The sequence below is a fragment of the Bos taurus genome, chromosome 7 (genome assembly GCF_002263795.3).
Source record: "Bos taurus isolate L1 Dominette 01449 registration number 42190680 breed Hereford chromosome 7, ARS-UCD2.0, whole genome shotgun sequence".
Taxonomy (NCBI): domain Eukaryota; kingdom Metazoa; phylum Chordata; class Mammalia; order Artiodactyla; family Bovidae; genus Bos; species Bos taurus.
In genome coordinates this window covers 6,411,453-6,427,392 of record NC_037334.1, presented here as the reverse complement: position 1 = coordinate 6,427,392, position 15,940 = coordinate 6,411,453, and the positions used below count along the sequence as shown (strand labels likewise).

The window sequence follows — 15,940 nt, the reverse complement described above, 5'->3', positions numbered from 1 at the left end:
TTCTAGTTTTTGTGCCTTTCCTAGTTGTGCGATGCTGACCAAGAAAAAAAAAAAAAGCCCCTTTTCTTCATCACGACAAAGCGTGTCCACTTCCCTGCCATCTTCAGGGTCAATCTCCACAGCTCTCTGCTGTCTGACTCAGTGGATGCACCATGTTTCCTAAGCCTCTCCCATGCCATTTAATTAATGATACTAACAATTACTATTGGATAAATATATTCACTAACATTGTTATTAAAAATGATCATGTATCTGTAAATAAATTTCCAAGAGTTAAAAAATGTCTAGATCAAAGGACATGACCAAAGCTACACCTCCTGTCAATAAGTATTTCTCAAAAGGAAGAAGTATGAAGTTTTCCTGGGTCCTGCCAGCAGGGCTGGGTGGGATGAGGGGGGAGAGTAGGAGATGTAAAATAGCAACAGGACGGTTTGACGCCCAGTCTTGCTTACCTGCCAATGCCATTTTACCTACATATTTGAGTATAAGGTATGCATTTCTCAGTTATTCATCACATTAGTATTTCCCTATCTGGTAATGTCTCTGGGAGGTTGTGACTGTTAGCTCTGAGTAAGTTCACATTTAAAGAACACTGCTTCGTAAATTAGGCGATTTCACACACACAGAAATCTGTATTTTGATCCCTTCCCTCCCCTGGTCTGCACTGCAATATAGAGGGATTCGGAGAAGTTCAGGCAGGTGATAAGTCCGGTTGGGAGTTCCAACCCTAGCACTTCTTCTAAAGAAGTGTGTCTTTCCGTCTACAAGCCTGAGATTTTGTTCTACAACCAATTTCTTCCCACTTCCCCCCAGGGAGCTTTCAGAAATGTGCAAAATTATGCAATGTTGTCTGGTAACTGCTCACACTAAAACGAAGACTATCTTTGGGAAAAAATACCATCTGTGAAAACCAAAGTTAAATATCTACAAACTCATCCAGGAGGAAAACTGGCCCCAGCCCCACCCGTCAAGAAAAGCAGGGGTGGGGGCATGTACTTGCCTGTGTTCAGTGTCTCCGATGTACCCAGCGACTCCCTTGGGCGTTACTTACCCTTTGGCGGGCAGGGCCTGTCTTCACTTTACAAGAGGACAGCAAGTCTGACAGACTGTCCGCAGTATCTGCTGCGATTTGCCCAGAGACAAGCACCGCAGAAACAGAGCTATATAGATTTGAACCCAGGTCTACCTCCAAAACCCCTGCATAGGAAATACTTTTTCTATCTGCCCATCCATTCGTCTTTTTCATTTGGCGGGAGGCTCAGACAATTTTGCACCCATCAACCTGTAGTTAAGAAAAGGGAAGAAGGCTTTCTTCTCCAAAAGACAAGACCTCATGAATGGCACTGACACAGCTCAGAGGGCCCAGAGATACCAGAAAAACCAGGAGGTGCGAGGGGGTGGGGGTTGCCAGGAGGGGACGGGGGCTGTGCTCTGCACCCCTAAGCTACCCCATGCCCCATGTGGAAAAACACAGCAAAGGCCTCAGTTCTTACCCAAAGCACAAGGGATGAGGCCCAGAAGCGCACTGGCCAACTGAGGTAGGCATTAAAATTAAACCCACATCAGGCAGGTGCTCCCGAGGCACATGTGGCTGGGGTTGCCACATGCACGGGCAAGCAGAGACCATCTCCATCAGCACCAGTGCTCTGCCAGGAAGCAAAGAGCTCCACAGGGATTCTCACTGTCGCCTCCCCTCCTTGCAGAGGCTCTGAGGTCAGTTGTGCGGTGGCCAGCTACTTACCCTGGCTAAGCCTGAGTCTCATCTGTTAAATGGGATACTATCCATCACAGAGTGAGCGTACAATGAGTTGCTACTGTCCTGCTTCTGTTATAGTCCAAAGATAAAGTCCTTACAAACATACAACCCTTAAAAGATGACATCAAAAGACACTGAACACTTGGATTTGTTAAGCAGGGTTGCTTACTAGACTGACTGAGATTCAGTCCCTCCAGGCTGACTCCACCTGCAGGTCTATTACCCACTAATAGAATGAAAAATCCGCTCTCTGCTCCTTCCAGCTGCAAGGCCTCAGGTAAGAACAGGCTCCCTCACTCTTTTCCTTATCTTTACCACAGAAACAGCAGCAGCTCCCGCCCTCCTCTAGGTGACTAAGCCCAAGTCAGACATTGCACCAGGCACCTAACACACTCAACCCCTCAGGACAACACCGCCAGGTGATGGCACAACAGCCACACATCACAGGTAGAGAGACTGAGGCCCAGAGGCTTTAGGTGATTCACCCTGAGGCCACTCCGGCAGAAGCAACTGAGGAGGACCTGGAGCCACTGCTCTTACAGCACAGCAGGGCTTCAGGGTTCAGAACCCTCTTCCAGGGGGAGTCCAGGTGGCCCAAAGGAGAGAGGAGGTATGCGCACTCCTGGGTGGGGGGTTGGTGCTGGGACAGAGGGATCATCACACCACAGAGGAGGCTAGGCAAGTGCTGCCAGACCAAAACTGCCCACCTTCTCGCCTGTCCTGTTTCCAGCCTCTAGAATCTCCAGACTCCCTAAAACTGAGCGGCACACACAAGACACACTCAATGCCTGAGTGCTGACCATGCCACTATGGCTAGAAGGGAACTGACGCACCATAGGAGGACCCCAAACAGCTGAGGTGTGGAGAGGGCCAAACAGTCAAAGGAGAGGGCTGCCCTTTGGGGAACCAGCCACCCCAACCCCAATGCTTGTGAGCCAAGCAGCTGCCCTGCCCAGTCCCCACCAAACCTGAACTCTTTCTACCCTGAACCCAGCTTGGTGCTGCCAGATTAGGCAATGCTTGTGCTCACCCACAGCTTGAAATCAGAGATGGACCCACAGTAAGCTGGTCATTGGCCCTAAAAGAATTAACTATATGCAACAGCAAGAAAGGGACCAAAGCAGAAGGGGACACAGGCACGCCAGACAGGTTAAAGGTGGGCAAGATCAGACCAGGGTGCCAGGAAGAGAAGACAGTGCTCCTTGGACAGCTGGCAAGGGCCTTGCTGTGGGAGGAAAGCCACACCTTGAGCCCAGAGAAGCAGGTAGGAAGGAAAGAGAATGGAGGGCAGACTATCCAGGTGGGGGTGCAACAGCAGGTCAGGAGCTGACAAGCAGCTGAGAGAGGCTGGAGCAGGGCAGGAGAGAGGAGGCCAGAGACCAGACACTGTGCTCAGCTGGCTCTCTTGGTTGCAAGTGACAGAAAGGTCAGATCAAATAAATGGACTTCACCAAGAAAAGACGCCACCAACTCACCTAGGGCCAACTGAGCCCCGGCAACTTATTCCTCCCCATCCCTCTGGGCCACTCTTACTCCTGGGCAGGCTGTCCTCACGCAGCAGACCCTAGCAGCAACCTGTTCACATCCTTCCCATTTAAGTCTCCCCCAAGTACCCCAGCAAAGCATTAAAACTTTCAAATGGTCACAGGTCCGTCCCTGAACCAATCACTGGCCAGGAAAGATGTAGCCCCATGACTGGCTAGACCTCAATCACCAAGCACCCTAAGGACGTCCACCAAGGGATGGAACCTGGGTGAGCTGCCCACCGACAAGTCTGTGAACTGTCAGCTACCACCCACACATCAAGACCCAGGATGCTTCAGGCCAGGGACCACAGTCCACTCTCAGTAGAGGATGTCCCACTAGCACATCCTCCAAGGAAAACTAAGGCTGCAAACCTAACTTCATCCAAAACTACATGGTGAACAGCAGAGTCACACTGCCATCTCAGTTCTGCCCAACTCTAAAGCCCAAGTTTTCCACCTGGAGAAAGACTGCCTTCTTCACTATGTCATCTACAGAGCTCCCATGCTACCCAGTCAGCCACATGGCCCCAACAGAGAGAGTGAAACATCCCAGTCTGTTTTTGAACACTCACTCTGGGGCTGGCACACACAAGAGCTGGATGCAGAAGACTGGCTGGGAAGAGGCTACATCTCCCTAAGGTCCCATTCACAGGAATGGGGCGACCAGGGGAGGCAGCCAGCAGAGCAGTCGATTGTGGCACCACCAACCAACAGCACAGCATGCCGAGGGCAGTAGCTGGCTGGCCTGCAAGCGCCCAGGGCTCACCGGAAACCATGGTGAGACATCTGCGGAAAGTCTTAAAGGCCAGACAGGGGTCCTCAAAGCAAAGTCAAATATTCGAAGGCAAGGTGGTACAATGAGGTACAAGGAGGAGAGAGCAGAAAGGCCAGTGCAGTACAGTTCAGGGGCCCAACCACAGCAACTTCTAGCGTTAGTCCTCAGGCTTCCTGAGTTCCCAAGCAGCTGCATTCAGCACTGAGCCTGCGGTGGGTCACTAAGGACAGCATAACACCCAGGGAGACGGCCTCAAGTGACAAGTGTCAGTAATGCGTCCTCATGCCCAAGGCCAGCTCATCTCACAAAGCAGATGATGCCACTTCCTATTTCCTGACTTGGGGGCGCCCACCACCGACAGGACAGAAAACCATGCCGACTACACTCCTGACAAAGGAGCATCATCCCCAGGGCAAAAGGCAGACGCTTACTCCCCTAACTCTGAGGGGGGCCAACAAGCAGGTCCACCAGCAACCCAAAGACAGCCCCTACCTCCTGGTCCAGACCAGTGTCTCACTGTCTCTGCCCTGCCACACGGGAGGGCTACAGCAGTCAAGGGACACCTGCGGCTTCTGTCTGCACAGCAGAGCTGCTGCTTCTGCAAGCTCCTCCCCGACTTCCTGTGGACATTACCATTTTCACCCCACCCCCAAGCCAAGCCAGAGTAAGTCTCCAGGAGTTTTCAAGCTGAAAGCGAATCCATCCTTGTCCAAGCCTTCAACAGTTCTAATCCCAGAGCTACTACGTTTCCCACCACGTGGAACAAGTCTATCCACATAACACACAGATGCACGTGGTGTCGAGGACAAAAAAACAGAACAGTTTCCCTCTCAGTGCTCCCACTCCAATTCTAATCCCAAACAATATTTTGACTCAGTGGTGCAAGGAGAAACCTTACAAACAAATACAGGATGAGCTCACCTCATTAAGGAGGGTGATGGTGAGAAGTGAAGCTCCTGCATGCAGCAGCAGCAGCTTTGGCTTGCTGACCAGCCTTCAAAGGGAGAACTTTAAATGCTTAAGAATAAGAAGCTCCTTTAAAATAGAAGCGAAAGGGAAATGTCCATTCACAAACCTCTCTGCCCCCAGACACACCTCAATCGTAACACGTGGCCCACATTTGCCACTGCCCAGATGCCAGCATCCAGCCAAGGGGGAGCAGACATCACCAACTTTGAGTGCTTGTCAGAGCTCCCCAGACACATAGGAAGGGGAAAATGAAGGGCCGTGAAAGATCACCTGACCCGCTCTATCTCAGCTAACCTAAGTGAAAGAAACCAAACTCTGAAATGCAAGCAGGTACCAGCTTCTGTTAAGCAGGGGAAGGGGACAGTTAAGAGGAAATGGACACAACAATCAGCTGTGACCAGACCTCCCAGGAGCCATCCATGCTGAGCCTGAGAGAACACAAGGCTGGAGAGCTCGGCTGCTGCTTGGCCATAGGCACCGCTTCCTCCCACCCAGCCCCACGCAGGCAGGAGAGGTGACGGCGTGCGGGACACAGCACAAGCAGGGCCGTGCTGAGGCTCCCCTGGACTCCCAGAGGGCTCCTTAGCCCAGGATGGGGCCAGAAGCTGCAACCAGGCACCTGCGCTAATACAAGGCACCCAAGTGTGACTGCAGGCAAATCAGAGTCTGCAGTTCAGCCAGAACAAAGGGGTACTTAGAACCCCATGCTGCGATCTGACGCCATGCAAACCACCCGTTGCTTACTCCAGAATTCATATTTCAGTTATGTCCATTCTGTTACCTGGACCCAATCCCGGGCCCAGCAGAACACTCAACTACTTGAAGGCGCGATCATATCAAAATTTTAATTTAAAGAGGTGACGAAAGCAGCACCTCAAAGGCATCACCCAGGGTCACTACCAGGCAACTCCCACCCTATTCTCCCATGAACAGTGCCCTAATGTTTCTTGGGGACACCTCCTCTACTCTGGGTCAGTCCACCATGTCCTGATTTAGGGGTGAACCAATCAACACAGTCTGCTAATTCAATCAAAGTCCAGACAAATTCAATCAAAGGACCAGAAAACGTCTGCTCGGCCTTCTGGGGAAGAGGTACCTTCCTCTTCTGCCCTGGATGATGGTCGGTAAGAGTGATTCCCAAAGCTACAGGGGCTGGGGAGACGATACCCACTGTGCAAAGGCAACACAACCAAAAACAAAACAGAGAGATGGAGTAAAGCCAGGGTGTCACCTGAGAAGAAATCCACTTCTGGGCCTCTGTGCAACACAAGCCAATGCAGAAGTCATAAAGGTGCTTTGCCTGCAACTATCTAACTGAATGCTTGAAGGAAACAATGTGAAGTAATTAGCAGAAACCATTGTTTCCATTTTACATACCTCCACATCAGTGTCACTCACCCCCCTCCCCCCCACAGCACTAAAAAGCTGGCTTGCCAACTATCTGCCTGGCACAGATCCCAAGGCACACCAAGGGGGTAAAAAAAAAAAAAAGCTGGGACGTGTTCACTGGAAATGGCTTTCAAGAAGGACTGGCCTTAAGGACACAGATAGCTATGTTGGGGATCACCCTGTGGCCACCAGCCCACCACTCACCCCAAGCTGGACCAGGGACCTGATGGCAGAGGGGTCCAGAGAGCTAAGCTGGAATAGGGGAGGGGGATATCCAAGTAAGGCATCGTAGGGACAAGGGAACCCCAGCCCGCAGGTGTGTGCCAGGAGAGCCAAGGCCAGCTTAGCAGGCCAGGTGCTCTGCAGAGCCAACTGTGACCGGGGAGTGTGTAGGGGACGCAGCTGAAGGTACAAGCAGGAAAGCGGGGCTACTGGCACCTGGAAGAGGACAGCCAGGCCACCAATGGCCTCTCGGTGTGAGCCATGGTCACGTGCAGCTGAATTCTCCATCAGTAACTCTCCTGACTCCACCACAGAACCCCCCGGGCACAGAACTAGGGCCAGCCACCTACAAAATCACTTTGCACACAGTGGACAAGTGACTCGAGTCTCCATTGCAGCCACCAGGCTGGCCTACCATGAAGTGTGGCCTGGAAAAAGCATCACCCACTTTCTGGCCCTGAAGAATGAAATCTGTGAGGGTAGGGGGTGGGGGTGTCCAGAAAGGGTTTGGTTTGTCAATGTCAATGATCAAAAAAGGCCAAAGAGTCTCTAGGTGGCATTTGATCAGTGTCTCTAGGGATCACATATAGACAGGGATCTAAGATCGAGAGCCACCTTCTCTATCAGGGGTGAAAAATGCCAGCCAAGAAACAAAAAGTGAAAAATACCTTTTTCTCAGCTGATTCAAGAGAAAGCAGAGTATTCAGGTACAACTTTCCTGCTGAATAAGCATAAAAATGCTGCACAGAAGAATCCAGCCTAAGGATCCAAATCTAGGCAGGAGAGTGGACTGCCTGCCCTGTATCCACTGCCCTCTCCCAAGTGACATGGGAGGCAGCAGCAGATGGGTGAGGACCAAGTGGGGAGGTTCCAACCCGAGCCATCCCTTCTAGCACTGTGTCCACGGAGCCCCAGTTTCTACACTGGTACCTGCCTCACCAGGTTGCTGTATTGCTGTACAGGTTAAATGTGTAAAGTACTGGCAACCTGCACCTACTCAGTAAATGCTGACAGCTGGCTCTGAAGACCAGCCCTTTCACAAGAACATCATCAAGCATCTGAGCACCCACTCACTGAAGAAGTTCTTTATGGATACTTGGGGAATAACTCTGGCTCTGTTATCAAGGAACTTGCCATCCCATGGGAACAGATATAGTCTCAGCAGGAATGTAGAATTTTTAAGTTCTGTTAGGTGCCTGAAGGAGACTGTCTTGGATTAAAGTGGGAAAGGTTTCTGGAAAAGGGAAGAGGTAGGGATGACAGGAGGCCCCAGCCAGAGGCAGTGCAAAGGGTCCGATCCAATGTGCCACACACAAACAGGGAGTCAGCTTGTAGGTTTCCGTAGATGCTGTCTTGATGACAAGCTATAACTTTACTTCAAAACATTACTGGATTAGGAGCAGCTTCTGTCCTTGAATTTTTTTAAAACAAAACAAAACAGTACACCTGATCAGTGTACTGATGGCATCAGGTGGATGTTCCTGAATGTTTCTGATCATAAAAATGGAACTTGATATCCCAAAAGGTTAGGAGCCAGTAGGCCAGAAGATTTTTAGGGGGGAAAGGTTGTAGGAACTGGGAAGAAAATGGAAAGGCAAAGCTTAACGTTTAAAAACACTTCACATTTAAGGTAAACCTCAGAAGATGCACTGGACTTCAACTTTCATTCTGGGCACTGCTTATGTAACAGGTTGTTAGGCCCACTGGCTTTGGAGCCAACCAGCACTGAGTTTGGGCACCGAGCTTTCCCATATCCACCTCTGTGACACTGGAAAGATCCCTCAACCTCTGCTGCTGCTAAGTCACTTCAGTCGTGTCCAACTCTGTGCGAACCCACAGACAGCAGCCCACCAGGCTTCCCCGTCCCTGGGATTCTCCAGGCAAGAACACTGGAGTGGGTTATTTCCTTCTCCAATGTATGAAAGTGAAAAGTGAAAGTGAAGTCGCTCAGTCGTGTCTGACTCTGTACGACCCCATGGACTGCCGCCTACTGGAGTGGGGTGCCATTGCCTTCTCTGCCCTCAACCTCTGCTCTTCCCTAAAATGAAGATGGAGCATCCTTGTGTAAGAGTGGTTCAGAGAACCACCCAGGATGCAAAGCACACTACACATCCCTGGCACACAGTAAGTGCTAGTAAATGGCAGCTCTTTGTTTTATAGTCGCCAATGGACGAATTTCCAGGAAACTCTGTTGCAGTCCCAGGAGCATTTGAAGGCTTTTAACCCCACCCACCTGGCTGGGACACATCTGACATGACCCTTCATTTTAACAGGATCCATATATAATCACAGAACCTCCAGGAACTCACAGGTCAAGAGTCTGAGTCCTGACCAAGGGCCCAGTCCTGTGCGACACCCTCCTGGCACCCTGGCCCTGGACCCTTGAGCCAGGTCTGATGATCATCAAGAAGAGCTCCCCCGAGTCCAACAGCACCTACCTCCCATGAACTCCTGCCTTTCGAGTCCTAAGTTTGCCTCCAGAAGCCACACAGAGCCAACCTAAACCCGTACTGTAAACCAGCCTCCAGGCCCTTCACCAGCCTTCTTCCTATCCCATTGCTGAGACGGTAAACTGTTCAATGACTTGCCAGTGATTCCTCCAAACACTCCATTCCCCTCAGGTCAGAGACAAACCAAGAAATGACTTCCTTTTCCTTCTGAAAACACAAATGATGGAGGAAAAAATGATTCTACAAAGTCATTTTACGTTCTTGAGAATTCTGAACCATCTCTGAATAAGACGCATGAAGAACTGTTCCATTTGGATCTAAGAGCTGTAGCCCTGTGAGGCTGCCCCAATCCCAGACCATCCATGCGCACACTACGCCTGCTCCAGGTCCCTGCAGGGTAGTGGCTGGGTATCCCCAGGTCTGCCCCCGCCACAGCCAGCACCATAAACACTCACTAGAAGTGTTTACTCCACAGCTCATCCACCTTTTCCAGTTTTATCATATATCTCCATAAACAGCGTGAGTCGAGTTGATGATTGAAATGTAGGTGTACTGCCTCCCAAGAACTGAAATTCACTCGGAGTGTACTTTTAAATCCAGCATGCGGAATACTGGTAGGCCCTCCCTATGCAGGAAATGCTCTCCAATTCATGGAATCCCTGTGTCAACACCTGTTCAGTCTGGAGGATGAAAAGGAGCAGTGGGAGAAGGGGGCTCTAAGTGTGGGCACTCACAAGGCTGGACTGAAAATGCACTGCCTATGCAGCCAGCCACTGAGCCACAAACTCAGGCACCCAACCTGACAGCCAGCTATGTGGGCCCCACAGGCACCAGGCAGACTCAGGACAGCCACCACCAGGAATAAAGAGAAAAAGCACGACTTCTGCTGAGAGACAGAGAGCCCCCAGCTTCCAGAAAGCAGCTGACAGTGGTGGGGTGGCAGGAGACCACTGGAGGCAGTCACAGAGAGGTCATGACGGGTTAAAATCAGTTCTGGATAAACCAGAACTCCATCTGCGAAGACAGACACATGGACAAATTGAGGCAAAGTGAGCAGAGCGCTCCTCCTTCACAGAACGCCAAGCCTGGCCCCTTGGAGGCCATGGCCCACCACTCAAAGCGGTGTTGTGAGCCCACATGGCCACAGTGCCTGTGCCTGTTTGTATCTGTATCAGGACAAATGCCTCTCCCCTAAGCTGATCTGAACTGTCTTCCAGGCCTCTGTGACCTGCAGCCAGGACAACATCCCCTGATGAGAGCCACCTCTGAGGACCTCCGTGAAGACAGAAAGCAAAGTCCACCTTCTTCTGAGGAAGAGGGCAAGTCACAACAAGGACTTAAACCTGATGACAACCAACACTGTCACCTGTCCACTTCCCAAAGCCACAAAATGCCATCCTGCTGTCCTCACACATCCTGGCCACAACAAAAAGAGCAAAGACAGGAAGGCTACTGAATCTGGGCCACCGGCGTGATCAGGAAGAGTCCACATGTTTCGATTTCATATGTTCTAATATATTAATGAGAATTGGAACTAACAGCCTTCCATTTTAGAACTTAAAAGATTCCTCTTTTCTGCAGGATCAATGGTGTTTTATAAAAACACCAGAAGTGCTGAAATCTTGAAGCAGAAAAGAAAGCTGGAACACCAGACCCATGACAAGTTCCACATCAGTTGGCAGTTACCACATCACGGTGTGGTCTGGCCCAGGATTCTGTTCCCCGGACAGAAACCTTCAGATGTTTCCGGGACAGGTTGTCTAATGTCATCATCCTGTTGGATCTATCACAGGTAAAGTTGTAATCTCTTATAAACTTGTGTGGGAGAGAAGAGGCACCCACATCTTTTCTTACCAGCTCAAGAACACTGCCCTCATGGCCTCTTCTGAAGCCGTCTCTCCATATTTGAGATCACTACAGTGCATTTAAAGTTGGAAACATTATCGCTTAATAACTCTGGGTAAGTCCCTAACTTTAGGGCAGTCACCTCACATTAAGTCAGTAGGAAACAAAGGCATTTTGTCCTCTCCAGACCATGGAAGACACTAAACAGCACCTACTGTCATGATGTCGGCTTCTGCACCCACAGAAAGGGGAGACTGGCCACGCACCCCACCTCCCTTTACAGGCTGTTAGAAGAAAGTAGGAGATTTTGCTGAAGTGTTGCACAAAGTCAGATAAAGCATACATCTCTGTGCAGAAGTGTGTTAGTATTTGTTATTCAGAAAATTCACACAATAGATACTGCATTAAAAGACAAAACTTCTCGAACAATTCACGTTAGCGTCTGATGCCCAGGTCCAGAATCTGAACCTGGATCTAGAAGGAGCTTTATGGGGCAAACACACCAGTCCCCAGTCCCAGATTGTGGATGAGGAACCCACAGCCCAAGGAAGCTCACTGGTATCCTCACCTTCCAATTCCTAGGTGGGAAAATGATCTTTTCCATGTGTCTCTCTGCAGAGGCCCCTTGGTCATCTCCCCTTGGCACCTGAAGTCTGCAGAATACTGAGGAAGAAATGTAGTCCTGAGATTTCCTGCTGGAGAACCCAAGAAGGAGTCTAGGGTTCAGTAGTTTAACCAGCACTTAGAAAGTACGCCTAACACTTCTGCTCTAGACGGAGCAGACAGAGAAACAAACTCCTCCTGAAGGCTGTCCTCTGGAAGACAAAGCCCGAACTTTAGCAAAATAAGGAGTGTCCAGTACAAAAGGGAATCTAATCACTTGCTGATGAGGAACCTAATCACTTGCTGATGAGACTATGCTTGAGTGGACTGACTCCGATTTCTGGGCAGGAAGAAGACAGTCCTCCTCAACTTTATCCATGACAAAACAAGATTAACAAAGGCACACACTGCACTTCGGAAAGATTTTCAACACCCTGGGCTGCCATACAACGGTAAGAGTAAGGCTTTCACTGTTCTAAACAACTTTTAGTTGCTTCTTGAAAAGGAGTGTACAGAATTTTTTACTGAGTTGGCAAAAATTATTAAATCAAAGCCTGATGCTATAGATATTCAAGTACTCCAGAGGCTAGAATTTAGAGCAAAGAAGTTTCCTCTTAAGAACCCTCTTTGTCAGTGAGATGATCAGAAAATGTTACTTTGTTACTTCCCTAACTTTTTAGATACTTGTGGATATTAGGTCAGCTCCCTGACATTGACTTTTCAAGCAAAAGTTAAGTTTGTTATCATAATTGCATGCCCATAAAGGTAAGCATTAATGACACAATTCTCTATTGCTTCTCTCAGAAGAGGTTTAATTTTAGTGTTGGCTCTTCAACAGTGTCCCCATTTTTATTTTCCAGGAGCATCTTAAATATGTGTCAACTAACGATGCAGAAGTGGAGTTTCTACTTGGTTAAGGCAGAGAAGAGCAGCTGTGTGATGGCAATGCCTTGATGAAGCCACCTAGCTCTCACCTGAGCCCAGTTCAATCAAGAGAAACTGCAGAAATATGGTCACACCATCTCTACCAGCAACCTATTCCTCCACGGCTCAGAGTTTCTCTGTGGAGTTTGCTCCAAGCCACACTCCTGTCAAACGGCTTGTAACAATACTCAGGAACATCACTGACAACAGCAGCATTTAAAGGAGGCACTTTCTCATCACTCATATTCAGAGACAATACCCTGATTTCGTCCACTATACTTACATCAGTATGACTCTAAGTCATCCCAGATAACCCACGTGAAATGTGCACTCCATGATACGTAACACAACCATAGGCTTGGACCCTCTTCCTCTTGTTCTCCTAGGAACCCTTTAGAGTCTTACAAAACAGTGGAACCCCTGAGGTCACCGCCCCACCTAAGCTACAACATGGTGACTGCCTGTTAAAGCGCCTCCTGATCCCAAAGCTCTCCTAGGTGGTATTAGGATCAGGGCTAATATCTCAGCAACCATTCAGAATCTCTGGAAAGCAAACAAGCACATGGAATTCAAGAAATTACACTCTGAGGTGAAAGTCACCAAGGCTCATTTTTCATTTCACTTGTTTTATCCTCTAATTTTTCAGTCTTGGGAACTGCTGCAGCACCAGTTACTGCAAACATTCTGCAAGGTTTTATATAGCTTGTGCCTACTCCACCCCCAAAGTCATAACAAAAATGTATACATTTGTTAAAGACAAGTACCACCAAGTCTATCTTCATGGGGCCTGAAGACCAGGAATGACAGAATTACTTATGATACAGAAATCGGTCTCACAAAGATCACAACTCCTCTCTTTCTACCAAATTTGTACAATCCAACCATGAATAATTCCCAGAGTGCTGGCTAAAACCTACTGCTAAAAGTAATCCGCAAAACTCATGTAAAGGAAAAGCAAAAGTCCCCACAGGGACAGAAACCTAAGTTACCTGGCCAAGCCAAAGATGATTTCTTCCATCCCCAGCACATTAAAGTGGTTTCAATGGCCACTTCCTGGTCTCCCAGGAAATGCAGGGACTCACTTCATACCTGGATGCTACAACATCTTGCCATTGCTGAACTTACTCTGGCCACAAGGGAAAATGACCCCTATCACGGACAACCACTCAGAGAAAACATGAGAATATGATGACTCTTTCCCAACACACACGGTGGGGGGCAGGGGAGATCCCTCCACAAACAGCAGCCTCGGTGGAGCACCACCTGAGAAAGCGACACCCTGGGGTTAACCCTGACTGTCTAGGTCACAAACCAACAGGCTAGGGCCCCACGTAGGGGGCAGACGAAGAAGGGCTCTGGGTGGAATGGGAGAGCACACAATCACCTCTACTTCACTGCCAAAAAGCGGGGCTCTGCCTTGGTCTGAGACGCAAGGAGTACTTAGGCCCAGAAAGGTAATAGGAAGAATCCCACTCTCCACAAGATCATCTTCCGTCGGCAGCGACCCCAAGAGAGACCCAGCGAAGGCAAGTCCACTCTCAGAACCGAAAGGGACTCTCCACGCGCCTTGGGCACCCGGCTAGGTGTAAAGGAGGCCGGGGGGGCTCCCTTCGAAGCCAGAAACGTTCTTCCAACCGGGAGGAAAGGTAAACAAGACTTCCCTCATCACCGAGAAGGCCGAGACACCGGCGGCACGGGCTCCCCGAGTCCTACCCCGGACACCAGTTGCTCACAGCCTTTCCCCCTCCCCTCCCCCCCGCCGGGAGGGCTTCCCGGGGGTCGCGGGTCCTATGGTAAAGGCGAGGCGGGGAAGCACCGTCAGGAACAGCAAGGGTCGTAGAATTAGAGTGGATGAGGGGGAAAAACTCTAGTCTCAGCTCCCATCTGCTCCCTTCGCCCAGGCCGCACGAAAGCCTCGGCCTCACGTACCGAGCGCTGCCGGGCTGCCCGACCAGCCCCCGGCCCGGGCCCGGGGGAAGAGAGACAGGGATGGCAGCGGCCCTCAGGGGAAGCTGGGTGTCCGGGGGATCCTTCGGAGCCCGGCGGACGAGGAGCACTAGGGAGGGGGAGGGTCCTGGGCCCACGCGGCCTCCACCTAAACCCGTGTGAGGAGCACTTACGTTGCTCTGAGGGTCGATGGCCTGCAGCAGCCGGTCCCTGATCTGCTGCGGAGACGGCGGAGCCGCTGTCATTGCCTGGGCGAGGCGGGGGGGGAGCGGCCGGGCCAGCGGGCGGGCGGGCTGAGGCGGAGGACCGGGGTCACTCACTCGCCGGCCTCCGGGAGCGGAGCCTCATGTTCCCCGCGGCGCCGGGGAAAGAGGGGGCGCGCGGGGTGACGGAGAGGTGAGCCGGGGCCGGGGCTCAGGCCCGGGGCGCCGCCACCACCAGAGGAGGAGGAGGAGCCGCCGGAGCCGTCGCCGCTGCTGCCGCCGCCTCGAGAACCAAACTCCAGTGAGCTACCCCCGCGCGAAGCACTCTGGGTAACCCGCGCCGCACGCAGCGTCGGCGCCACGCTGAGGAGGTTGGGAGATAGGGCGGGCAGAGACGCCGAGTCTGGGCGGGGCCACTTGCAGGCCCCGCCCCTAGACTCCACGCATGCGCGCGCAGGCGCAGTCACCCCCACCTCTGTTCCGCCCAGTCGCTTGGCCCAGGGAGCCGTTGGGAGGCGGTTGGGCGGGGCAACGGCCGCCGCCTGGAGGCCCCGCCCCCACCCAAGTCGGGAGGTTGAGGGGGTGGCGGCCAGAGGTTTCCGACGGAAACGCTAGGTGAGCGCTGAGTCCTTGAACCCTGGCGCTCTGGGCGGACGCCCTCAGGGCAGCGAGGCGGAGAGGGCAGATGAAGTACCCCACTCCTAGGGTAGAAACGCTTTCCCCATTCTGACGAAGATGACGGGAATCGTGGGCGGGAGAAGCTGCCAAGTTTCCTGAGCCCCGGGGTCCTTCCCAGCTCCTCTGCGTTCGGGGAGGCCAGGAGGCAGACGTCCACGTTGTAATTCTGTGCGCCGAAGGGTCAACTGAGGAGCGCTGTGGGACGCTCCAGAGGGGGTGGGTGCGAGTCGGGGGTCTGCAGCGCCTCGGGCTACTATCCCCAAAACATGAGACAGCAAAGTGTCTCACGGAGGAGCCGCTACCGCAGCTAGGAAAGCCCCGAGGCCGCATGAGTTGACACCAACGTTGCAATCCTGTGTCCACGCGTTTCTCAGCCTGGGCACCAGTAACATTTGGGGCTGGATCACTCTGTCCTGTGCGTTGCAAAATGTTCGGCAGCATCCCTGGTCTCTGCCAGTAACACCCTTTTCCTGCAGGGGACCAGAAATGTCCCCAATCACTGCCAGAGGTCCCCTGGCTGGTAGACTCGACCCCTGTTGAGAATCATTGGTTTAAAAAACCCTCCCACCCTGCTTTGAATGGTGGTGCTGGAAAACTGAAACGCCCTTACAAAGGAGGAAACTGAGGCCCAAGGTCACCCAGAGTTATCGGTC

General features: G+C 51.5%; 1 protein-coding gene across 4 annotated transcripts in view; it reads right to left on the bottom strand.

Annotated features, from left to right (window-relative positions):
- MED26 (mediator complex subunit 26) overlaps positions 1 to 14,912 on the bottom strand; it is a 40,680-nt gene extending 25,768 nt beyond the window's left edge. For 2 of the 4 annotated variants that reach the window (XM_024993952.2, NM_001098888.1), the window contains 1 exon segment: positions 14,580 to 14,912. Coding sequence is in view for 2 of the 4 variants with exons in the window: in NM_001098888.1 (NP_001092358.1) it covers positions 14,580 to 14,651 (72 nt within the window). In the remaining 2 variants the exon portion in view is untranslated. 4 annotated transcript variants of the gene reach the window in all.
- Positions 14,913 to 15,940: the final 1,028 nt, after the last annotated feature.